General features: G+C 39.1%; 2 protein-coding genes and 1 long non-coding RNA gene across 5 annotated transcripts; 1 reads left to right on the top strand and 2 right to left on the bottom strand.

The window, feature by feature from the left end:
* Nucleotides 1-658: 658 nt before the first annotated feature.
* Nucleotides 659-7,700, bottom strand: FN3K (fructosamine 3 kinase). The gene is made up of 6 exons (XM_042883863.1): nt 7,252-7,700; nt 5,994-6,145; nt 5,122-5,213; nt 4,615-4,697; nt 3,342-3,464; nt 659-2,564 (listed from the first exon to the last, which is right to left on the bottom strand). Exons 1-6 carry the CDS (start codon nt 7,390-7,392, stop codon nt 2,226-2,228), a joined length of 930 nt encoding a protein of 309 aa, XP_042739797.1. The 5' UTR covers nt 7,393-7,700; the 3' UTR covers nt 659-2,225.
* Nucleotides 7,701-12,076: 4,376 nt separating this feature from the next.
* On the bottom strand, nt 12,077-19,575 carry LOC122186943 (fructosamine 3 kinase related protein). Of its 3 annotated transcripts, none has more exons than XM_042884018.1 (6): nt 19,420-19,575; nt 16,941-17,092; nt 15,805-15,896; nt 15,223-15,305; nt 14,715-14,837; nt 12,077-13,979 (listed from the first exon to the last, which is right to left on the bottom strand). In XM_042884018.1, exons 1-6 carry the CDS (start codon nt 19,558-19,560, stop codon nt 13,641-13,643), a joined length of 930 nt encoding a protein of 309 aa, XP_042739952.1. In that variant the 5' UTR covers nt 19,561-19,575; the 3' UTR covers nt 12,077-13,640. The 3 variants fall into 3 exon arrangements, with proteins under 3 accessions (XP_042739952.1, XP_042739955.1, XP_042739954.1); XM_042884021.1 differs by having other exon boundaries at nt 19,448-19,535; XM_042884020.1 differs by lacking the exon at nt 15,223-15,305 and having other exon boundaries at nt 15,809-15,896.
* Nucleotides 19,576-19,615: 40 nt separating this feature from the next.
* LOC122186879 lies at nt 19,616-24,583 on the top strand. Its single transcript, XR_006181201.1, has 2 exons — nt 19,616-19,655; nt 23,789-24,583. It is a non-coding gene; the product is annotated as an uncharacterized LOC122186879 (long non-coding RNA).
* Nucleotides 24,584-24,823: the final 240 nt, after the last annotated feature.

Below are 24,823 nucleotides of genomic sequence, written 5' to 3'. Positions count from 1 at the left end.
GCTTCAAGCACTGGGCATAGGCTGCAGAACGCAAAAGGCAGCTGGAGTGCAGCGTTATCTGTAAGCACCGCCATTTCTTAATCACGTCATGGTCGAGGTGCGGAGGGTAATGGTCGGCTCTGATCTAAATCACAAAGGTGCAATAGCTGTAGCTTTCAGCGTCCCAGAGAGGGGAAGAGATACAAGCAGGTTCACGTGTGCCCCTACCAGCAGTCACCAGTCCTCAGCTCAGCATCGTTCCTGGAATGTCCCTGAGGAAGATGTACCCCTCAGACCACCGCGTTTCCACCCACTTCCATCCCACAGCTCCTTTTTGCCACACGACAGCACGACGTGGCCGCTCCTCTCTTGGCACTTGAAGTCAGAACCTAAAGCAGACACTGAATAAAGTCACCTCACGTTGTCCTTTCGCTTGACAGAGAACACATCCCAAGGAGCGGGCCCCAAAGATGCTTGGGTGAGGTGGAGCATCCCCAGAGGTGCTCATTCATTCCCTATCGGCTGCAAAAGGAAATACAGGGGAAAACTTCAGTCAGCACAGGACAGATGGTCTCTCTTTCCCAGGAGCTGGCAACTCCAACCATACTCAAATATCCATCTTCAGGATCACGTTCATTAACACAACACACAACCACAGAAGGCAGGTACACCGAACAGCTGATTTCTGCAACACAAGTGTTTTATTGAACAACAATAAATCTTAAGCTCACGTGTATTTTCAGTGCATTACCTGAATTGCAAATATGAATTAATGCTAGGACTCAGCACTTCACTGTTCAGACAGAACTTCAACTGTATTCTCACTCTGTTTTTCCACTTTTTCACTGTTATAATTGTATCGAGCGTTATAACACCAATAACTGTAGCTCAAAATCAAAGAAAACAAAAAAACCTACAAAATATTTAGATAATTAAGTCATTTTTAAATAGTGTAAGTTACAAAAAAAAATTAAGAATTCTTTATAGCACATCCGCTTAAAACTTAAATGAAGTCATTTAATATTTCTGAATATAATATTTAGGGTATGAATCACCACAACAATCTGAACCCTGAAAATCTAAGTTCTATCATTCTCATTTCCTAATACACTTAAGCATTCGTTGGACCATATTTACTTTTTTTTTTTACTACTTTCATTTAAAAAAATAAGTCGCTAACATACCCTTGCTCACACTGTACGCCAGCATCTTTGTTGCACAGTTTTCTCCCCACATCTTCTCTGCCTATTTTCTATAAAAATAGAACATTAGGAATACTAAAAAATTCCTTCAATAAAGCAGCACTGGCAGAGCAGACTAGCTTTGCCTACTGTGCATTATCATCTAAAAACGAAATACATCAGGCACCAACCAACACAGCAAAATTGATACTTGTTATGCAAACAAGTATCCCTCCTACTGTTTGCTATGTTTTCACAGTTATTTAAATGTTACTATCAGAGTATTACACATAATAAAACCTATTAAAACTGCGTTATTATCAAACTGGTGGTAACAATCCATTTTCTGACCATATAATTAATTACCAAGGAACTACAGCAGCATCACTGTTAAGAAAAAACTACTCAACTGAATTTCTCAGAGAAACACAAAAAAACATTTAATTACATTAAAATAAATATAAGGAATGCTAGCATCAGTTGCAGTCTAAAGGACCCTGCCTACCTTTAAATCAAAAAGAGAATGTTTTTATTTTCCCATTCATAAAATCTGACTTAAATTTGGATCATAACCTTACATTGAAAAGAAACAAAGACAAACATAAATGGGTAAAAGGACCAAAACAAAGACAGAAGAGAAAACTGAAGCAAAAGAAAACAAATGGGGTGAGTTAAGAAACCAACGATTAATTCCAACACCGCAGTCCCTCAGCAGTAACTCTCAGTAATGAGAGACCAACAGAAGTGGCAAGTTGCAAACAACTGTGGAAATGCAGCAGGTCGGAAGTAAGACTCTCCATACAGTATAAGGTGAAACTGACTGCAGTGCTACTTCCCAACTCAGCAGAGTCTTCAGAAACAATGCAGTTTTTTTCTTCATATGAATCTGTCTAGTCAGCTACTATATGTTAAAAATTAGGCAAACACTTTTAACATTTAGTGAGGCTCAAAAGTATACTAAGCCTTGTCGTGTGTTTTATCATCAACATTGATTTCTAGCTTGTGTTACATCTGATAGGCAGAGGCTGCTAATTACTTTGGTTTGAGAAATTAGTCCCTGTCTGGTTACTTTAAAAGTTTTCTCATTACATTTATCGTAGGTCCTCTGTACCCTGTCCCAAAATGGTTCCAGTGGTTTATGTAATTAAAGAGCTGATACAATTTATTTCGTTTCTCAAATCCTGGAGCTTTGGGTATTTTGCTGTGATAGGCAGAGAAAAATGAGCTGCTAAACCCACCAAACATTCCAGCAATGGCCAGTTCAAACTCTGAATGGCCATAGAAGGAAGCAGGGTCAAAGATGATCGGCCCAGAGTCATCCTCAGCCACATTTCCTGCCCACAGGTCCCCATGCAGTAGAGCAGGAACAATTTCTACATCAGAAAACATTTCAGGAATCTTTACCTAAAAGAATATGAACAAACATGTAAAAATAAAAGGGCTTAAAACAAAATATTAAATAAACAAAGTACAATAAGAGACCAAGCTGCTCAAATATCACCTGTTTTCAGTCCTCATTGAGCAATTTTGAAGTTGACGGCTATAAGCATAAACCTGAACTGTAAACCAGTAGTAAGTGTTTTGATTACTCTTGACAGAGCTTAGCAACTCATTTAATTCACATTCTAGTATCAACATCTACAATTATCTATTGTCTCTAAACATCAATAGTACAGTTGGTCACAAGAAATATAAAATAAATGGTTTCAGTGACAAAAGGGCAACAGTTGATATATAGAAACACATTTGTGCCATGGAGCTTGAGGAAGAGAGCAATACCTTCCTCGTTGTTTCCTAATCACTGTGTAGAGTATGACTGAACCAATCTCAGCTGTAATCCTGGACCAACTAAAAATTCTGTCTGGCAGCAGAATGTTATGCAGTTTGCAACACCAAGTTCGTAGCATTTAACATATTACTATCAGCTATAATTGAAGACATACATGTCAGTGCAGACTTGCAGGTTTATTTTCAGTATCTTATTAAAAAAAAACCAAAAAATTTGGAAGAGTAGCATAAATTCTTTCCGTTGACTGAGTTGTTGGGTCAGCCATGAAGCTAAACCAGTTACTGTTGTTCATGAAAAGCTACGTAAGCCTGTTCTAAAATACATCTAAAATTCTACTGATACATATTTTGTAACATTCAAAAAAACACACACATTTAAGATACAGTTCATACCTTCAGCTGTGACCAAAGCTCTCTTGCTTCTCTATCTCCATAATCCTTTTCAATCAAATCCAGTTGAGCTTGGAGTCTGTGACGAATAAAGAAAGAAGGCCAATCACTCTGCCATTCATTCACCTAGAAAACACGATGCAGACACTTAGAACTATTTCAAGATACACAGACAATATTAATGATACATATCAAGTTGCTTGATACCGACACGACCTTGGCATTAGACATGTTAATTAGAATTCTATTAGTGATTCAGTTGATTGCTCAGATTGAAGTGGTGCTTCCTTCCATGCCTAAGTGAGTCTGTCTTTCACATGAGGTGTAAGTTGAGGTTCTCCCTATTTTCATTCATTGACATTTTCTTAATGTGTTACGGAGGTACAGGTTCTGGTGAGCCCATTTCATTGTTCCATATTATATTCCAAAGCCTTTCTGGAAATGCAAGAGGATTAGTTTATTTTTATTAGGCAATGTGTTTCTAATTGGGTATAAAGCTGTACTTAATGAGGTCTTTCAAATAATAGTATGCTGATTCAGTTAATTAGTAGGATGAAACTCAGTCATGCACAGCCAGCAAATGGCTGATTTATCTCAGAGATAGTTCCAGTGTCTTAAGTGATAAAGCCCTCTAACAACAGTGGATTTTACTATTTAAGACCTATGCAGTAGGAGTTTAGAAAACCGAAAACAAAGACATGGTTGAGGAAGAGATGTTTATTCTATTAAATATCACAAGGCTAAAGAACCATCAAATAATTTCAAATTCTTATTAAGTTCACTCTGTTTGCTTGTTACATGCCTGGTAGCAAGCTACACACATTGAAGAGCCATCATATTCCCTTCATCATCGGGTCAAAATGAAGATGTAAAAGCAGAATTATTATCCAAAAGCTGAAGGCCAATGAAACAAACCTTTATCTAAGGAGTTTACAGAGCCATGTGAGTACATCAGTGTATGGGAACTGCTGAATCACAGCCTGAACCTCCAGTTGATCATCTGAGGCAAGCAATGAGTCAGCCCTGGGAGCACAGGTGAGGGCAATCAACCTGTGCTGCTGGAAGGGCAATCCACCTCTCCTAGCCCCATTTAAGAGCTGACTTTCTGGCAATCCCTTCTTTGGAGTTTTACAGTGAGCCCAGGACAAGGGTAAGCGCTCTACTTATTCTCTTTTTGCTACAATAACCTGCTTAGCTAAACTCTTGTTTATTTTATAATTATAACATCTGTATATTCATTGATTATACAGCCAGCTTTCACAAATGGGCAATGTACCTGTGCAATATAGCCACAGCAAGTGGCCTTATGGAATCCAAACTTATCCACATACTGAAATTCAGAGTAACTGGCTCCTTTACCTAAGAAACAAACACAGGCAGTCTTGAGATCCTTATATAGCAAGGTTTGCAAACACAGGACTACATTTCAGATGATAGGCATAAAAAAAAAAAACACATATATATGGGCAAATATAAGTTACAGTTTTTTCATTGTCTTAATGCCCTCTAAAAATGGAAAGAACATGAATAAACATGTAAGAATTCAAAGACTTAAATAAAGTACCAAAGCAAATAAGAGACTAAGCTGTTCCAACGCTACCCACATGATTTTGAAGTTGATGGCTACAAGCATAAACTGAAACTGCAAGCTAGTAATGAGTGTTCTTGACAGAGCTTAGCAACTCAGTGGCCTAGTACTGACTGTAGCCAGTATAACAACACACTACTAAACCACAGCCAAATGCATTATTTCTGTTTCAGTACACAAAAATGTATACTCTACCAATTGTATTTCCTTCCTTTCTCAATTTCTCTCCGAGTTTCTGGTTATAAAGATGAAGATCTGCTATCTGCTCTCCAAGCTTTGAAGAATATCTGGAGGATCAAAGAACAAAACAAAACTGAAACTAAACAAATGAACAAAACATTACAGGAAAAAACTCTCCGTTCACTATGACCAAGTGTAAGGTTTTGCACTGGACAGAAATAATAAAGTTCATGAGTACATAATAGGGAGCAAATAGCTAAACAAAAACTCTGATTATATGTGATAGTAAAAAGGGATAAATTATGTACTTGGAAAAAAAAAAACACCCACAAGGTTGCGTGCATAAATGTAGAAAATCAATCTTGATAAACACTTGCTGTATCTCTGACCAAGTGCTGTGGTTTAACCCAATAGACAGATAAGCACCCTTCACTCATTCGCCCCATAGAGATGGGGGAGAGCATCAGGAAAAAAAAACAAAGCAACAAAACTCATATTCAAGATAAAGGCCAGAGGATGTACAAAACAAGTGATGCACAACATAAACGTTGTATGCAGTGTAATGCTCACCACCTGCAGACTGATACACAGCCAGACCCTGAGCAGTGCCTCCCATTCCCTGCCCAACTCCCCCAGTGTTTCTGTTTTATTTCTTGTGTACCCCAGCCTCCTCCCTGCAGGGCAGTGTGAGAAGCCAACAAAGTCCTTGACTTAATGTACGCACTGCTCTGCAACGACAGCGCTATCAACATCATTCTCATCTAAAACACAGCAGCATAGCAGGTACAAGGAACAAAATTAATTTGTTCCCAGCTGCAATGAGGACAGGAAATGTAATATATAAGAAAATATTCCAAAAAAAAAAAAAGAGGTACAGATGTACATACTTGTTGAGGTGCTTCATCTTAAGGTACTCCATGACAAACATTGCTCCTCCCCCAGGAAGGTCAATTACTTTAATAGGCTGAGGCACTCTCACAATATTGGTTTTCTGGATTGCTTCTAAACTTGCCATTTCCCCCTCAAACATTTTTCTTGCCTGTCAAGGAAAAACAGCTAAAATCAGCTGAAATAGAGATGTTTGCAGCAAGTACTTCAGGAAAAAAAAAAAAAAAAAAAAAAAAAGGTATTGTTTACAGATGTACAGCAATTAAGTTTATCTTGGTAAAACGAATGTAGCTTTCAATCCATACAGTGAGACTTCAGTACCTTATTTTGTTTATTATTCTTCATTTTCTGTGGCAATCAGTTCCAGGGTAGTGGGATATGTAATATTCCACCTTGAACTCCCAGTTGTTTATGGAGATAAACTACTCAGACATAACAGGATCTCTAAGGATAAAACCCAAGACATCTTTCTTCAAAACCACAGTTGGCCACTGCTAAATGAAATAAAAGACTGAATCCTTAAGCTGGTTCTCATTTCCATACAGGTCAATGGCCACCAGATGAAATGAAAGTACAAAGTCTAAGCCTGTACTCTGCAGTTTTGAAGGGAAGATGTTGTTTTTCACAGCAGTTTTAAGGTGCTTTAAGATATTGATATTTTAGATATTGATAAAGCAAGCTTTCTGCTGCAGTGTATTGCAAAAAAATAAAACCAAAGCCACCAATTGAGTACTGCGTTCATTTAGTAACTGAAAAGCCAAGAGCTCGGCCCGAGCATTTGCAAGAATCTTATGGTAGAAAATCCAACCAAGGGGAAGTTTGAAACCTTTACAGCTTAAAACAAACAAACCAAATCAACCGAGCAAAAAAGCCCCATGAATTTTAGCACTGACATTCTGTTTTCCTCCCTTCCCATAGAAATACGAAAAGGAATGCAGTGAATGCAAATTCAGCTTTAGGCTTTTCCAAACTAAGTGCTACAATAACAGCTCTGTACTCAGCCCCTTGTTTACATGTAACAATGACAATTCCTGTTGTTATTATCACCATGCATTACATCTCATTTACCATTAGCTAAACTCACTATGTTAACACCTGAGGTAAAGTAGCCCACAGCTTTTAAAAGGAAACTGAAACGAAAGCTGAAATCAGTCAGCCTGGAAATGCAGAACTGTAAATCATCCATCAGCTGTTCTTACAAGAGAAAAGCTCTCTACATACAATAACATTGATAGTTAAATATCTGCTAGCATTAACCTGAGGCTTGTGGTTGATTTTAACAAACACTCGTCCACTGTCTGTTTCATAAGCTTGGCCTTGGCTAATATATCCTCCTCCCGAGCTCCCAAAGGCCTTCAGAAGTGAAGTTTTCAATTCTGTTTTCAGGATCTTTTCCATGGTAATTCCCAGGCTTCTGCAATTGTCTCCTGCTAAATCCAGTGCAAAACAAGATTAAAGGTTTGGGTCCTTCTTTCACTGTCACGCTGCTATGAGGCAGGAGGGGCCATCCACCAAATTAAAAAAATAGCAGCCAAAAAAAAAAAAAAGTGAATCCAGAGATAACGTTCCAACACGCCTTGCTTCCCATCAGCTCGCATAGAAGAAAAAAATATTCGCAGAATCAGATTGAGAGGTGTGTCCTGGGTCCTTTCTCAACAGCGCTGGGAGCTGCTGGTATTTGTAGTTTGAACCCGTTTTTCTTTTTTAAGCTGTTTGCTTTGGTGGAAGAGTAATTCTTAAACAAATCCACTAGAGGGGGGTTAAATGCAGCGCTACCAATCGCGCTCGGCTGTGGCGTTGTTGCGGTGCTTAAAGACACCAGCAACGAATTGTTGCTCTGCTGTTAAATCACACCGCTGACTGTAAGCCAACCAACACAGACACGGAAAGTATTTCGTTTTGTCTCTGCTTTGCACGGCCTGGAGTTCTGCTGTCGTTGCTGAGATATCAGAACATAATCTTGCAAGAAACAAGAGCTTTTTATTGCCTGAAAGTAATTTCAATGCAGTGAAATAGCGAGGTGCTTGTGGCTGGATGTTACAAAGTGAAAATTCAGAGTAAAAACATAAAACTTCTAATAAATTTGAGACGTTACTGTTCCTATGTGCTTCTCCTGATCTAATGTGATTTTTTAGAAAATAATCTCACTTTTTTATCTTATTTCATAATCTGTAACATGCAGAAAGAAGAGCCCTTGGTGCCACTCAATTTAATCTCTTAATGCTCAGAATGCACAGACAACCTCAGTTATAAAGTACACTATTCCTGGAACCCAGATTCTACATTTTTTGCTCAAATAACAGAGTATCCCTATTTATATAGCTACGACTGAGTCCTAGCATACCACAATCTGGCAGTTCCTGTTTCACATCCAAGCTTCCATAACCTGGCTGGACCTTTGCATTATATGTCTGAAGTAACAAGCAGATGTTCTGGCAATCCTTCTATGAAGTCCAGCTGTAATATTTTATAAGGACCACAGCACTGATATATTAGCTGTAAAATAAATCAATAGAGTTACAGAAAGCGGTGTTGGGGAAAGGTAAAGTCAGCACTTTCTCTAGGAGCCTTATGTAGCTTGTCCACACATTCTCATGGAGAACCTGTGCCTAAGAGCAGGCACAGACTGCAGAGGCAAGTGACTACACAGAGACCAAAGAAAGCCTAAAAGCCTAGGAGCTCAGTGTGGACATTAAACTACAGTTAGCCAGTGCACATGCACTCAAAGCAACTCGATTCATGGTTGTGAATTTCAAATGCTTTGAGGCCATTAGATCAGATGGCTTTATATTTGTACTGTCTGTGAATCAGTCATTTGAATTTCAGGTATATGAAGCCCTAAGGAGAACTCTGCCATTAGAGCTATGATCTCCAACTGCTGAAAACAGGGAATCACACCAGAAGTTTCAACTGAGCATCTGGGGAAAGGAGTGAAGTTGTTTGTTTGGTTGTTTTTTGTTTTTGTTTTTGGTTCTTTTTGTTGTTTTTTGTTTGTTTGTTTTTTTCCCAAAACATACAATGAACAAGGGACCCTTTTTTACTTCAAAGGAATATGTATCATATGCCATTCTTCCATTTACCTCTTAGGAACAATTTAAAAAAAGATAATAGATTTAATCCACAATGTTACTATTGAAGCTCAATTTTCTGCTATCTAGCATACCATAGATTTCTCTTCTACAGTTTCCAGCAAAGATGTCAATATTTTATTAAAACACTTCTTCCAGCATTCTAATGTTTTTGTTTAAACCAGGAATAGGATTGTGTTAATCCAAATCTATCACATCACTTACATAGTAGCCAAGAGATAGGCCAGACTTCTGTTTGCTTCAAGTCTCGATCAATACTTAACCAGAAATGTGCAGGAGAATGCTCTAGTTCCTTAACATTTCTGTTCATCCAGACAAGAAGCATCAAACATAATTCCAAACACAAAATGAAACAATTCATAAGCATCCCAGATGTGCCTGAAGGAAGTGCTTTAGTACACCCAGTAGTGCCCAACTGCAACCTCCACACACGGTCACTTCAGCAGCACAGTCAAATCCCACATGAGTGCTCCAGCTTCCTGGTTTGAGACTTGTCCTCACGTTATGCTGTACTGCAGGTTGCAATTGTTCTGTTTCCCTTCTCTTTTCTTCTTGTTTTGCTCATTATTATGTCTAACATCTGTTTTCAGATACCTCAGGATATACAGAAAACAGATATTCCAGTGCATGCCAAGAAAAAGATGGGTTTTGTCCTTTGGGAGAAAATCATCTGAAGAATTGTAAGAAAAAAATAATAATAAAAAAAGAAGATACATAATGCAGTCTAGGTCAAAAACAAAAAAAGATTTTTCATCATAAAAAAACCTCCATTCTTTTGACAGACATCACTGTTGCTCAGTTAAGAGCTATCCAAGGACAATTCAGAGCTCCTTTAATAGTGCAGATCCTATCTTCAATAGAATAGCACAGGCTGTAGCTCAGTATAAATTATCTCGGGAAATTTCAGTTAATTTCTTGAGATTTAATCCAGTCCTTGATGAAATTAAATAGCAGCTATTTAGTTTCTGGTGTACTTTAATTATCAGACGCCTTCTCCTTAAACCCTGGCACAAACAGTGCCTACAAAACAAGCTATGTATCACTTCCCAAACTTTCATTTCCACTACAGCAGTCCAACACGAGTTAAACCAGCAGATCAATTATGGAACAATAGCAAAGATGAAAAGCAGGAAGAGAAACAGTAGTAGAGAGCAACATTCCTACCTGCAGGAGAGAGGACACAAAACCAAAGAGATGGCAATGACAAAGAAGAATAGGGCACATAGGAACTGTAAGTAATGCAGCAAACAGAGGCTCAAAGCAGGTGCATGTTCATTAGGACAGTCAAACCATGGAACAGACTTGCCCAGGGCAGTTGTGCAGCCCCCACAATTGGAAGTCTTCATAATCAGAGCAGATAAAGACTTGAGTAGCTTGGCCTGTCCTCATCGTTCTGCCTGCCTTAAGAACCAAGCTGAACCAGATGACCCAACCTAAACTTTCCCAGAAGCTGATGTTATTGAAATTACGCACAAATTAAATCCCACCTCACTAAAGAAATTCTTATGGAGGTCATTTCAAAGTGTTTGGTTGCTGTTTGTTTTAAGATAAAGATGCAGAAGACCTGATATTCAAAGTATTGAAAATCAACAGTAAGATGCGTGAATACTGAAATAAGTGCCATTAACAAGGACTGAAAATAACATCTTGAGATGCCTTAATCTCTGTGTGCTACACATGCAGTGTGAGCCACCTTGAGAAAGGACCAGTAACATCTCAGTGAGTTTCCACAAGGGTCCTACACTGCATTTAAAATAACAGCTTGTGTTGTTGCTTTTTTTTTTTTTTTTTTTAAATCTTTTTTCCTTGTTCACATAGGAAAGCAGTCAGCAGAGCTATGATATAGAACAAGGAAATACTAAATGAGAGTATAGGTAGAAGGAAACACGTCTGCTAGATTCAGAATGTATGGAAGAAGCTAAGAGGAAGAACAAGTTGGGAAGGAAAAGCAGGACACACCAACTGTAAACTATGAGATAAAGAGTAATAGAGGCACACTGGGACACAAAACAGAACAGAACGATCAAAGACAAGAATTAAGAGTGGTACTATATAATATTCATATGTAAAAAAAAAATATTACCTTATGGAACTGGAGCAGTTTCCTTAGGTTTCACCAGCAGCTTGCTTTCAGAAAATATCTCATCCTCTTCCCCATCCTCTAGTTGAACTGCTGTTTTTGAGAATGCAGACCCATGGTATCCATGCTATAGTTCTCTGTTACATTCTGTTTCTATTCCTCTTTACATACCCCTGTCATTTTAAAATGGTACTTAAAACAGCTTAAAAAAAAAAAACAAACACAAAAAAACAAAACCCAATCCTAATATGCTGAAAACTAAAACTCTAAGCAGAATTGTTTTCATTTGTCTAACCTACATACAATGCAATTTTCCTTCAATCACAAAAATATTTTTTGTTCTATTTTGGGAAAAGGTCATCTCTGAAGGTTTAGCATTCATCACTCCTGCCTATGGCTACAGAAAATCCACTTTTGTTATGATTAGGAGGTGAGAAGTTAAAAGTACTTAACTATTTTAGCAACATAAAAGATGCTGAAGATTTGTTGAAGATTCACAAACCCAGCAATTTTGTTAAGTAACTTTTGCCTTTTTAGGAAGATATATGAAAAAGAGCTATTAAAAGATCTAAACAGATTGAGTACTGACAACAATTCTTCAATCAGCCGTGTTATGGAACGTGAAGTTTGCAGGATTGGTGTAAGAACACGGGCACAGTGGGTGCAGTTCATCAACAGTATCCACATAGCTGACAAAACACACAGCTTAAAAACTTTGTAGCAGTTGAGGTCCTATCTGCATGGGAACAACTAGTTATGTTTTTTCCAGTGACAGGGTACTCCAAATTAAGATGTATGGCCGTGCTTCCATCGCTGTCTTCATTGACCACCGTGTCCAACAAACTAAGGACTTAACATTCCCCAAGAATGAAAGCAAGCTGTAATGTTTTAATTCAGAAAACAGAGACAATGATAAGCAATAGGGAAAACTTTTTATTATGAAACAAGACAAAAGGAACAGCTATTCTACCAAGCAAGGCTTTACAACTTTTTGCAGCAAAGGTTCAACAGCCAGTGAGTACAGCGGTAGAACTATGCAAAGTTATATCAAGTGATTGGCTTCTCTAAAATTGCTTCCAATCCTTACAAATAACTGCAAAACCAACAACTAGAAAACTTTCAATCATCTTCCAATATCCAGTGAAAAATATTTTTAATTCAAATCATTCCCAAACACTTAAAGTTCATGTTAGGAGTCGTGCATTTATCTCACCAACCTGGCACTCCTGCACTGCAATTTCATTACCAGCCTATACCAACAACAGCAGGATTACAGTTTTGGTATTATCTTGAAAGTGCAACAAGCAGCTAATCTGCAAAGCTATCATTAAATCATTTCTGGCAGTGATGAAGAGTTGCTGTTCTGTAAGTTACATTTTAACTTCTTTTGGCTCCGTGTCTCTTATCCCAAGAGCTAAAAAGTGCACTTAATGGGCACTGAAAAAAACAAGTTAACTTACGGCACCTGTAAGCTAAACTACATAACTTATGTGAGGAATATGCCACAATTTGATAGCATTACCCTGTGGGCAATGACAGCAATCAAGAAGTGCACCTTCCTGATAAGAGAAGTGCCTCTTCACATGATGTCCACAAGTAGAGCGTCTTACTTGAGAAAAACTGCTTTAAGAGTGTATGCTATCAGACAAAAGCGTAACTCAGAAAACAGAGCTAGTTTCAGTGAAAATAAAATTACTCTAGGTGGGAACTGGGGAACTGGCAGCTGGCAAGCACAGAACAGCCTACAGGAAGGTCATGTGGCATCAAAACACGCATCAAAAAATACAAATTTCACACTGCTTTTCAACAGAACGAGAAGCAGTCTCCATTCAATGAAATTGCATTAACAAAATGATTAACAAGTCCAAATCTCTTTTTACAGTTTCAATTACACAATAGTCTTGTTGGCTGTCCAAATATTTTGTTAATACTGTTTCCATGCACCTAACCAGAAATTAAGACTTGAAGGAATCTGAGAGGCCTACCATGGAACAGGCAGGAGGAACAGCAAAAAACAAGCAGCAAATTTTCTAGCCATCTGCTCAGTAATTAAGAAAAGCAGATCTCCATTTCACAAACACTCCTCTAATATTTTCCATTAGAGTACAAATGCAATCCCTGGCATTTCTCTACTCTTAAGAGCAACTGGTCCCTAAGAAATCTTCCAAATAATTTACACTCGAGTGCTTTGATGTCTATTCACTTGCCTAGTCTCAAGCACACAACGCCTTCTTGACATCAATGGATCTTTTATACAACCAAATAAGCTCCTTCATTTCCCTCTCCAACTAAAACAGCTAAAAAGGGATGAATAAGCCATACCTGGTACTCACAAGGACTCATTGATTCTAGGTCTTAAGCTGGGCAATAGGGTCGAGGATCTAACAGCTATTTTAACATTGCCATCCCTGTAGTTGCATCACCAAGTGACACTTATCCAAGCAACACAGGCAGCATCCTGCTTGAGCAAGAAGAAGTCACTTCACCAGATTTCTCATAATGTTTAGAGAAGACCCTCTGTATCCTGAACCAAAATGGTTCCAATGGTTCATGTAGTGAAAAAGCTGATAAAGCTTTAGACGCTTTTCAAACCCTGGAGCTTTGGGAATTTTACTGTGATAAGCAGAGTAAAAAGAACTGCTGAAACCACCAAACATCCCAGCTATTGCAAGCTCATACTCTGAATGGCCATAGAAGGAAGCTGGATCAAAGATAACTGGACCAGAATCATCCTCTGCAACATTTCCTCCCCACAGATCTCCATGCAGGAGAGCAGGAACAATTTCTACATCAGAGAACAAACTGGGTATCTTCAGCTGCAGGGGAAGAAAAGCAAGACATATCAGTAATAAATCTGTGAGTGATTATAGGGTTTTATCCACATAGAAGCAAAGGTTGCTGAGCATGAATTCAACTTTCTTAAAAATCAGTTTAAAAAAATTAAGTTGGAACACCAGAGGACCTCATCAACAGAGATGCAGATTAATTAAAAGAATTTCTATTTTTACACAAAAGGAAGCAGATGAAAACCAGTCACTGAACTGTTCACGTGGTTTTTTAGCATTCCAAATTTCAAAATGTAAAACTAAATTCAGCTACATAGCATTTAACAGATTTAAAAAATAATATTAAGCAAACTCACTTTATCATTATTAGAAAGCTCAGGATACTCCTGACAATCTTGAAAAGATTTCCACAAAACAGCACCCAAACGTCTAATAGTGGAGTCACTTAATCAGACACAAATCTTAAACAAAGAAGAGCATCCAGAACAGCACTCCAAGTATACAGTCCTCATCACAAATGTTTTTGAGGGAAAGAGAAATGTGACCTTGATCTAGAATTTCCCAGACAGTAAGGCCAAATGGCATTTGGCACACATTCATTTTAGAGTATAGGGTGACTTGCAAAAGCCAGTGAAACTCAGGCTAAAAGGCATTTTAATGTCTAAAAGCTGGAGTCTTTGAGTGTCTTACCAACAGCACTGAGGCATAACAAGGAGGAACTCTGTTTTATGACAAGAAAATCTAAACAACTGAAAGAACTTTTACCTGAAGTCGTGCCCAAAGTTCTCTTGCTTCCCTGTCTCCTGAATTCTTTTCAATCATATCCATTTGGGGCTGGATTCTTTGTCTGGCAAAGAAAGTCACCCAGTCAGTCTGCCAGTCATTCACCTGAAGGAAGAGGATTGCAGATGTTGGTTCTGCATCACACAATAGACAGCTTTTCTTTTTTCAAATATAACTTCAGAGGAATATACAACTTTATGCTGAAAACACCCCGAATAGTAAATGTTACGATTTTAATAAGAAATATCTTAAAATGTTAAAATAGGGGAAAAATACTGAGCAATAAAATACAAAGAAAAAGAAAAGGTATGGATGTCTAATGCATCTGTAAGTGGTGTCCAAGGCACAACTTTCTTTCACAGGCTAAACAACGCTTTTTCTTTTTAAAACGTCAGAGATAAATGAATTTCTATTACAATATTTGTGGCCCTTTGTTCAGGGCAAAATAAAATAAAATAAAATTCTATCACTCTCATGAAGTGCAACCTACCTGTGGAAGATAGCCACAGCAGGTAACTGTATGAAAGCCAAATTGATCCACAAACTGGACTTCCATTTGCCCTTGCCCTTTACCTTTCAAACCAAAGACAAAAATCCAATACCAATGACAAGATTCTAAGCATCTAAATTACAAATGGACCTTAAAAACTACACAATGAAAGGTAGAAAGCTTTTCCTACTGAGATTTTTAAATTGCATGTTATTATACTGCTCGTTACAATGGGTGCTGCTGTCAGTTAACTTTAGAGCTCAATGTAAATTAACCACATTATAAATTCATCACCAGATTTTGAGGTAGTAGATCTGCTCTAATATCCTGTCCTTGTAGAAGCCATGGTTCAGGATTTCAAGGGTCCAAACTGAACAATCATTTTGCTTACAGAAGTCCAAAATAGAACAAACAGAAGCAAAACAACAAACCCATCCCCACTGAGCCTGAGTGTTTCTTCCACAAATATTCTTAGGCCATCTTTAGTGGAAGAAGAAAATATATCCTGAAATAGCAGAAGCTAATTGAACTGTTTCATAAATTATTAACTAGGTTAAACTCATTCACAGCTGTGTACTGTACCAACTGTGCTCTCTTCTTTCTTCAGCTTCTCTCCAAGTTGCTGGTTATGAAGGTGGAGATCAGCCAGTTGAGTTCCAAGCTTTGATGAATGCCTAGAAACAAAAGCATCCTTAGCGAAGAAGACAGAACTCACACTCTTCTTTTTATCTGTCACTCATTCTATCGTCTTCTCTCTAAAAGGCCTATGAGACCAAAGAGTATGATGGCCTTCATTGTATCTTCTCTTTTTAATTCTTAAATAACAGTTTGCCCTTTACACAGTTCAGGAAAGTCCTGCTGTAATTACAAACAACTCTCGCAGCCAATTGCCTCCCATGTGAATGACACTGTGCTACTTCTCCTGTCTCTCACCTCTCACATCTCTCCCTAGTTCTAAAGGCAGTCGTGTAAGGCAAGGTCATTTCTCCATGTTCTTCTCATTAACACATATCATAGCAATCTCCTGAAATTTGTTGGTTGGGGATGCATTTCTACCCTTCTTCTTAGTCAGCAAAAACACAACAGAATTTCTGCTCCTCCTGTTGGAGCTCACCGAGTTGTCTTAACCAATTAGAAACTAAGCTGGCTGCAGAAATTCTGAGACTAAAACAGGAAATCAGCTATGCCCATCTCCTAATGAAACTGCAGGGAAAATACTCATCGCTTTTTAAATTACTCAAGCATTTGCAACAAAGAAGGGCCAAAGGCTTAAAGCCATCAACATTGATGTGAGAACTATTGAAAAAATAAAATGAAATCTGGATGCAATCATGTTTGGAAGTAGCTTTCCATTTTCATGACAAGAAATAATAAACACTGCTTCTTATATCAAATACAAGCATATAAAACAGCTGACCAAATAAGTAGTTTACTGTAGTCCTTACTGTAAAAAACAACCATTTAAAAATAATTAAGTATTATAAAACTAAACAACACACACACTTACTGATGTATGACCTGACTTACTAGCTGAAGTATTCTGATGTATTTTATGTATTTTATATAGTTCTCTGCTACATAAATTCCTAGAAGTATCTTGACCTGACACAAAAAAAAAATCCCCCCCCCCTCCGAGAAAAAAGATATTTACAAGATATTTAATTGCCATGGCAGTCAACATTTCTGACAAAAGAAGCAATGATACTGCTGTGTTTTACCTGTTTAAGCCTCTCATTTCCAAATGTTCCATCACAAACAGAGTACTGACCCCAGGCAGGTCTATAACTTTGATGGGTTTAGGCACTTTTATTGTCTCTGTTTTCAGGATGGCTTCTAGACTTGCCATTTCTCCCTCAAACATTCTTCTAGCCTGTCAAATATTAAAGGAAAGCATTAATCTCTATTAACACCAGTCACAGGTAGAGAAAATTATTTCATAAAACCAATCAAGGCTGTAAACACAAAATCAAAACAAAGAACAAGTAGGTTAATGCATGTACAAGACAGAGATGGATCCAAACAACCTCATCTGACAACCGGTTTAGAATTAGATTTCACTTCATAATGTGATTCCATTAAGGGGACTTAATTTCTGCCATGCTCTATAAACACAAAACCAACTTTGTCTGTTTACAGTAGAAAGAATATAACTCATGTATATAAAATGTAAGTGATATTTTATTAATTGACCATGAAGCAAATGACTAGAAAGATACAATTCTGCAATTATTATCCACTTTGAGTAACATTTATTCTCTTGAGTTTCTCCACTGACATCAGAGGCACTAATCACATGAAGAAACACTGCTCTAGAAGAGTTACACAGAGCTGCAGAAGGCACATGGGAAATTGGTAATATTTGCTGAGGGTAAAAGCAATAAAATATAATGAATAAAACAGAAACAGAATACAAGCCCCATTACTAACACACAAAATACAGTGAGAGGACTGTTTACAAGAGACATCGACTTAAAATTCCACAACTGAAAGAAGATCAAGAACGAAATATTGCTACAATGCCTTTGTTTGGAGGAAATCTGTAAACTCTGCAATTCTATCTACATCATCATAACAGTAGCTCTGTTATGATGACTCTAATAGTTAGAATTAACTCTAATAGTTGGGAAAAAAAATAGCATTTTCTAGAGGATTTTGTTTTTTTAAAGAAACTGCTGATATATACACTGCACTGCATTACAGCTGCTTGGCAAAGTTTGCTTTAATCAGCATTTGAAATCCACAGACACGAGCAAAATAATTATAATATTAAAAAAAAAAAAAAACAAACAATTACTGAATAGAAAACCTTTCCAGATCTTTTTCCATGGCCCTATCTCATAATTAACTGCACTGAATCCCTAAAAACGCAAAAACGCACTGAACAAAAGCCTCAGTAGAATGGCTGTGTTTCACAGAATCACAGAATGGCCAGGGTTGGAAGGGACCTCAAGGATCATGAATCTCCAACCCCTGCCACATGCAGGGCCACCAAACTCCATGTTTAATGCTAAACCAGGCTGCCCAGGGCCCCATCCAACCTGGCCTTGAACACCTCCAGGGACGGGGCATCCACAACCTCCCTGGGCAGCTGTTCCAGCACCTCACCACTCTCTGGGTAAAGAATTTCCCCCTGATGTCCGACCTAAATCTCCCCTCCCTCAACTTAAAACCATTTCCCCTCATCCTACACATAGCAACCCTTTCAAAGAGTTGATTCCCCTCCCCTCTGTAGGCTCCCTTTAGGTATTGAAATGCTGCAATGAGTTCATCCCACAGCCTTCTTTTCTCCAGGCTGAACAAGCCCAGCTCCCTCAGCCTGTCCTCATAGGGGAGGTGCTCCAGTCCCCTGATCATCCTAGTGGCCCTCCTCTGGACCCTCTCCAACAGCAACAGTTTCAATTCAAAGCCTTTTCAGCCTCACACAGAGCACCACAGCCTGCCAGTGTTTTGCTTCCTTACCACCTACAGTGCATCAATCTTTGGTTCCCTGACACAGTCAGGGAGCATCAACAAATTTAGAACCATCTATAGGTGCAAGCAAACTTTAAAAACGATTCTTTGTTATTAAATGCAAATAGAAGTTCTTTGGTTAGTCCAATGAAACTGTCCACTTGGCTGCCACAAGCACAGAGTACCTTTAAAGTAAATTCCACCCAATCTTGATTTTTTTATACAAGCACACCATATACGAATGCTGTGCTGTATCATCTGCCAAAGGCAGACGGTTACTTTCTACAGCAGCTGGCAACGGATGTTGAAAGAACAAAGCCGAAAGTCTTGGACAATTGTGCAACACATCATTGATTGTGAAAAGCTCCCTACTGAAGGAAACGAGTGGTTGTTAGCACAAATTAACACGCATGTCCTCACTCAATACAGCTCTCTGGACACTTCCACAGCGCGTGCAGCTGCAGCGATGCAGCACTGCTCCTGCCCTGTATCAGAAACCAGCAGCAGGGGACAAGCTGCCAAACCAAGCAGATCTCCAAGCTCAGCAGCAGGCCAGCTCCTGGACTCCAGCTGCTTATCCGCTACCATCTGAGGCCAGCCGGCCAACCTCACCTCCCCCCTCACAAAGAGGCTCAGCCCGGCTCAGCCCAGCCCAGCCCGCCTCCAAGGAGCGGCCGCCCTCACAGAACCCCGCGCCGAACCAGAGGCTCGCCACACGCACCCCACCCTCAAACCCCCCCCCCCCACCTCCGGCTTAGAGTTGCTCTTCACATACACCCGGCCGCCGTCCGTCTCATAGCTCTGGCCCTGGTTGATACAACCGCCCCCCGAGTGCCCGGTAGCGCGGAGCACCGAGGTGCCCAGCTCCCGCCTCAGCGCTTCCTCCATGCCGCCTGCCGCGACCAGCGCCCAACTGAGCATGCGCGGAGCGGCTGCGCGGTCCGACGGGGGGCGGGGCCAGCAAGATGGCGGCGTCGTGTGAGGTGAGGGGCGATGGCTGGCGAGGGCGCTGGGCGGTGCTGGGTGTAGCTGACGGGAGCGGGCTGGCTAAAGGCGAGCGCTCAGCTGTGACTTCTGAGGGCGATGGCCTTTGTTTTTGTGTTAGCTTCTCTGCAGTCCGTTAGTGTTGGACGTGAGTCAGCGTCGATCAGAGATAAACAGTAAATCCCTTTTCTTCCCATTAGACTTTTGAGGTGACCTTGTAGGTAAATTCGTTAAATATTTAGTCAACTTTATCGAAAATACAAGTTTCCAAGTGTAGAAGCTGGAAGAGTTCCTACTAACCCTTTTTCTTTAGGTCTCTGTTAGTCTGAGATATGTATTTTGATTTTATATACATATTTTTATATTATATATTATGTTTTATATATTTTAATAAATTATTTTCTTAATGCCTGTGGTCTCACTGGTTTCAGTAGAAGAACTGAAATTCCTTCTTCCCAGAAATGTCCCTACTTTTCATTTTCAAGCCTTCCCATATGTCTTTATTATTCATTTTCTTTTCAGCTGCACCATCTTTATGGACAAACTGATGTGTTGGAGTTTGGCGGGATGTCTGGATTTATAGCAATCCAGACAGAACTACCTTGAATGTTTTTGCTATGCTGATACACTTCTGTCTTCTTCTACAGTGCCTGCGGAGATCAGCTGTGTGCTGCGTTTGTACCAAATCCAAACCTTGTGCTCTATACCATCTTATGACATTCATTGTACCGTAATTGTTTCTGTGCTTGATGTATTTACTTCCTTGGAAAGCACACTGTGTGAAGATACCATCAAGAGCAAATGAGCCACACGTTTTGTGCAAAAGAAATGTGACGTCTCCGTTTTGTCAGATTTACTGCATGTACCAAGACTATTCACGTGGCGGGTTTGCATTGTAATTGGTGCTTTTTAGAAGTACATATTCGTTGTCAGTCTGAAAAAATTACAAATTGACACACGATGGCTTCAGCTTGGGCTTTTAGCCACTCCAAATATGTGAAAAACATGCAAAGTTTTGCTTGCAGAAGGCTGGTAGAATTGCCTTTTTGTGCAGCTGAGCAGTAATTCACTTAACAGTTGGCTGTAAAAGGCATCACTGTTTGTGGATGTGACAATGATAGGTTGGAGCCCTGTGTCAAACAGAACCAGGGATAATGTAGTGCCATGAGGGTATGGGAATAGAAATGGAATATCTTTTTGCATTCCCGAATTCATTTTCATTCCTAGATTTTCATTTTTGATGTATGTTGGCTCTCCTGAGTTGTAAAAAATATCCTTAAACCTGCATTGCAAAGATCAGGTTCAGATAACTGCTGTGGATGTTGAAGAATGACTGAGATGATGCTGAAGGAAACCTAATTCTCTGTTTGGAAGAGGATTTGACAAGCTTTATTTCAGCCTTCTTATTCAGAGAATAAAAAAGTAATGTTTTTCAATAAGACTTGCTCTTCTCTAGTTTCTAACAAATTATGAGATTTTGAATGATTTAACATGACCAGCACTGTGTTTTTTTTTTTTTTTTTTTTTTTTTTTTTGTAAATAAATGACATGATTGCAATTTTTTTTTAATTTCCTGTTGTTTTTTTTCTTGGTTTTTTTTTAGGTTTCTTATTTTGACAAAAAATTTCAATCTATTAATCATAAATTCTAATTGTTTTCTATTAAAGTAGAATTTAACGTGTGTGGTTCAGTGTTCAAACACTAAGTTGTAGATTTTCCAAACTGTCAGTAAATCGTCACTAAGGGACAACATAAGGAACAGCAAGCAATTGCACTTAATCGCATGGAATTTAATTGGATTGTACTGCTTTCTGATTGCATCTGATCAGATAGGATGTAACAGAAGTTTGGCCAAAACTGTAATGTCAAACTCATTGCGTGGTGGACGTAATCTGGGGGAGGAACTGGCAGCGTGCTTTGCAAATTAGAAAGTAAGGATTCTGGAAGAACCTCAGCAAGACACACAAGACGTAGCATTCCTAAAGGCACCATGGGGCATCTTTGCAGGAGGCCCTGGCTCCCAACTCCTGCAGGTGTTGGAGAAGTAAGATTTGGGAGCTGTTCCCTCACAGATAACCTTTGTAGTGCATGTTCTAACTTCAAGCTCTTTGTCAGCCTGCTGCATGCTGCCTTTGGCCTCTGTTCCATAGATTACTGTCACCATTTGAAATAAACCACTGAGTCAGGCTGCAGATGTACTTACCGAGGATTATAAAACAACCCTTAGCTGAAACCCTGTACTGAAATTGTTCGTGCAGTGCAGGTCTGTATGCCACAAAAGGCATGTAGCACTGTGGGTTGACTTTGCAATAATCCTTTCTTGCCTGCCCCCACTTCCCCCCCCCCCCCCCCCCCATATCATTCATTCCTACTGGAGTATTTTGAAAAGCTTGCAGTAGGCTATTGAACCCACCCACTTTCCTCTGCACTGTTGGAGTTCAATAGCAATATTTACCTTGTTTCTGGTGCCTGTGTAGCGGTTAACTTTCTGTTTAAAATAGTATTTCTTTCTGTGGAGGAAAAGATAACTGGCACGCTAGGCTGCAAATTATTTGGTGAGTCACCAGTTAATACACATGTCCTGAATAGAAAAGCACTGCAGCTGCTAATTGCTGTTTATTGCTTGACATTATGTACAAGAAAAGAAAAGGTAATTGGTATGTACAGCCTTTTATTAGGTGGTTTATATATACAAGTGGCAAATACACAGAGGGGCTTTTTAGGCTCTACTTCTGTAAACATATAAGTCATATGCTGTGGGCTCTTTTTGTCTTTTTTCCTCTCCCACATCCATGGATAAGCTGCGGGGGTGGATCAGGAAGGATGTAGGACTTTCCATCAGAGAAAGAGATGATTTATAAGACAGTCATTGGCATTTGCTGTTAGAGCTCTTCTTTCTCTCTGAACATAATTTGCCCTGAGAGAGAAATAAAATTCCTCAAGTCATCTGTGTGAGAAAATAAGTGGAAATGAACTGAGAAGTTTCATGATCAAAACAAGACTGACCTTAAAAAGTGGAATTTTGCTATCGTTCTGATTATGCAGAAACACTGAAATCCGTGTTTCCACGTGTGCTTATTTGCAGAGCTAATGCCTCCATGGGTTCATTTTCGGTAGTTTCTGAAGCCATTTCATGGGTGTAATTTGGGGTGGAATCTGAGTGAAAGTGAGAGAAATGCCAAAGGGCTTGTTCTTACTTGCTGCAGAAACAGGAATCAGAGAGGTTTCTGTTGTTCTGTTTTTGTTGCTGTTTTTCCCCGGGGATGAGTTTTTAGGCTTTGTCTCCCTCTGTTTTTGATACAGCCTTTGCCATATTGCCAGTGTGTTTGATTGCTGTCAAATTTCTGCCTTTTCAACGAACCGAGGAAGAACAATGTTAATATATATAACTTTAATAATGAGAAGATTTTATGCTCTTTGTGAGGGTTAAAAAAAAAAAAAGAGTTGAGTCTCGATTGTTTTTTTGTTGTTGTTTTCAGTAAATATAGCTGCCACTTCAGATGTTTGAGAGTTTCTGCTGGTTTTTTTGCTTCTTTATTAATCCTGACAAAGATGTTATTTGCAATTGCGACTCAGGCTTAGCCTACTTCTATATGGCACAGTAGAAGAACTCTATATGTATCACTATGTATTTAAATCATACTTGCTGCTGCCCCTGATCAGGTTGTCTTAGTGCTTGAAAGTGGGTTACAAAATGCATTTTCTTGTCTGTCATTCAGCCAGGTGATGGGTTAAAGATTTGTGGGCGTATTCGAGTTTCCCAGTTCCTGTATAAAGTACAGCCAAGAGCTGCCCTCAGAATAAACCTGGGCTTGGCACAGATTGGTTCTAAACATGATTAGATATAAGCATGAGATAAGGGGAACTAGTTGGGAAATGGAAACATTTCGGAATTCTCCTGTCTGTGGCATCGAAAAAGTCCTTGAAAAGCATTGGTTCTTTCATTTGTAACAATTGATGAGTGAAAAGCTTCAGATTAAAAGAAGTTTAATTTACAAGTTAGGATTATGCAAATGCTTGGTTGTTTTGTTTCTTTTTTTCCTCTTCTGTAGTGAACTTTGGGAAAAATTAAACACAATTTCAGTAAAGCAAAATATAATGATTAGTTTGTACTTAATTTTTTTTCTTACAGCATCTGAAAGCACTCCATTGAGAGTTGTGGGTTAAATCCCATGACAGTCTGTACTGGCTGTGGCAAATCGCTCTGGGAAGCTGAGGCAGAAAGAATTGGAGGGAGCTGGCTGAGTTCGTAAAGGAAATCTCTGCTGGAAGTGGGATTGGAGCACAGTTTCCTGATGCCCAGGGCTGTACTGCATAGCAGGAATACAAAGGTCTGCTCTGCTTGCATTTAGCCCGTTGAAAACTGAGATGTACGCTCGGATGACGCATCAGGAAGAAGAGCACATCTCCATGTACATCTTCGACAGCAAAGCACTGGAGCCTGGGAAACTGTTGTTTGTTGTTGTAAATTATCTTCCCCACTTCCAGCTGGACTTGGACTTTATATGAAGAATATGTAACTGTTGGATGCAGAAGTACAGCAGTGAGGGGATTGTCTGCCCTACTGTGGGAATGTGATGTTCTGATGCCCACGGCTGCAATGTGCTTTGTGGTCTCTTGGGTTGCACAGCATTAGCAATAGCAGTGAGAGATACGGTGGTGTGAGTCTGAGTTGGCAGCTTTCTTTGCAATTATGAAATGAGCGCATGATGAATTTTTGAAGAGATGAGTAACTTGACTTTGTATCATATCCATGCTAACAGATTTTCTTAGAGAAGGATGTGTTTTTCTCTTATTTTGAGCAGAAATACAACATACAGACATATTTCAGTGTCAGGTTTATGTTTAAGTGTAGGTAATGCAGAAAAAGTCCAACATGCATGGTGTATATAATACTTCCTTGGAATTAAATGTGGTTTGGGCAAAGCATGTGTGTATTTGTGGGTGTTTTCAGTACAAAAAGGGACAAAAAGACCTTTTGTCAAGCTGTAGTTTCTATGTGGAGCAGTGCTTTGTGGATACAGCTCATTTGTTTGTTTCTTTGTGCAAATGTTTTTCACCAGTTTGACTCTACTAAGTGTTCTCTTCAGACTTCGGAATTATTAGAGCTAACCATTTCTTTTTCTAAAGAAACGTTTCAAATTCTGTCTGCTGGCAGACAAGCAGC

Source organism: Lagopus leucura, unplaced genomic scaffold (assembly GCF_019238085.1).
Source record: "Lagopus leucura isolate 7727_CA_CO unplaced genomic scaffold, USGS_WTPT01 Super-Scaffold_100040, whole genome shotgun sequence".
In the NCBI taxonomy this organism is placed as follows: Eukaryota; Metazoa; Chordata; class Aves; order Galliformes; family Phasianidae; genus Lagopus; species Lagopus leucura.
This window is presented reverse-complemented; position numbering and strand designations above follow the sequence as displayed.

What these genes read in the sequence shown, in the direction of transcription:
- FN3K (XM_042883863.1), bottom strand. Translation starts at nt 7,392, where the DNA reads ATGGAAAAGATCCTGAAAACAGAATTGAAAACTTCACTTCTGAAGGCC. An exon ending in AAATCAACCACAAGCCTCAG is followed by an intron (nt 6,146 to 7,251) that starts GTTAATGCTAGC and finishes TTTCCTTGACAG; the next exon opens with GCAAGAAAAATGTTTGAGGG. An exon ending in AAGATGAAGCACCTCAACAA is followed by an intron (nt 5,214 to 5,993) that starts GTATGTACATCT and finishes TTGATCCTCCAG; the next exon opens with ATATTCTTCAAAGCTTGGAG.
- LOC122186943 (XM_042884018.1), bottom strand. Translation starts at nt 19,560, where the DNA reads ATGGAGGAAGCGCTGAGGCGGGAGCTGGGCACCTCGGTGCTCCGCGCT. An exon ending in GAAAGAAGAGAGCACAGTTG is followed by an intron (nt 15,306 to 15,804) that starts GTACAGTACACA and finishes TTGGTTTGAAAG; the next exon opens with GTAAAGGGCAAGGGCAAATG. An exon ending in GCTGTGGCTATCTTCCACAG is followed by an intron (nt 14,838 to 15,222) that starts GTAGGTTGCACT and finishes CTCTTCCTTCAG; the next exon opens with GTGAATGACTGGCAGACTGA.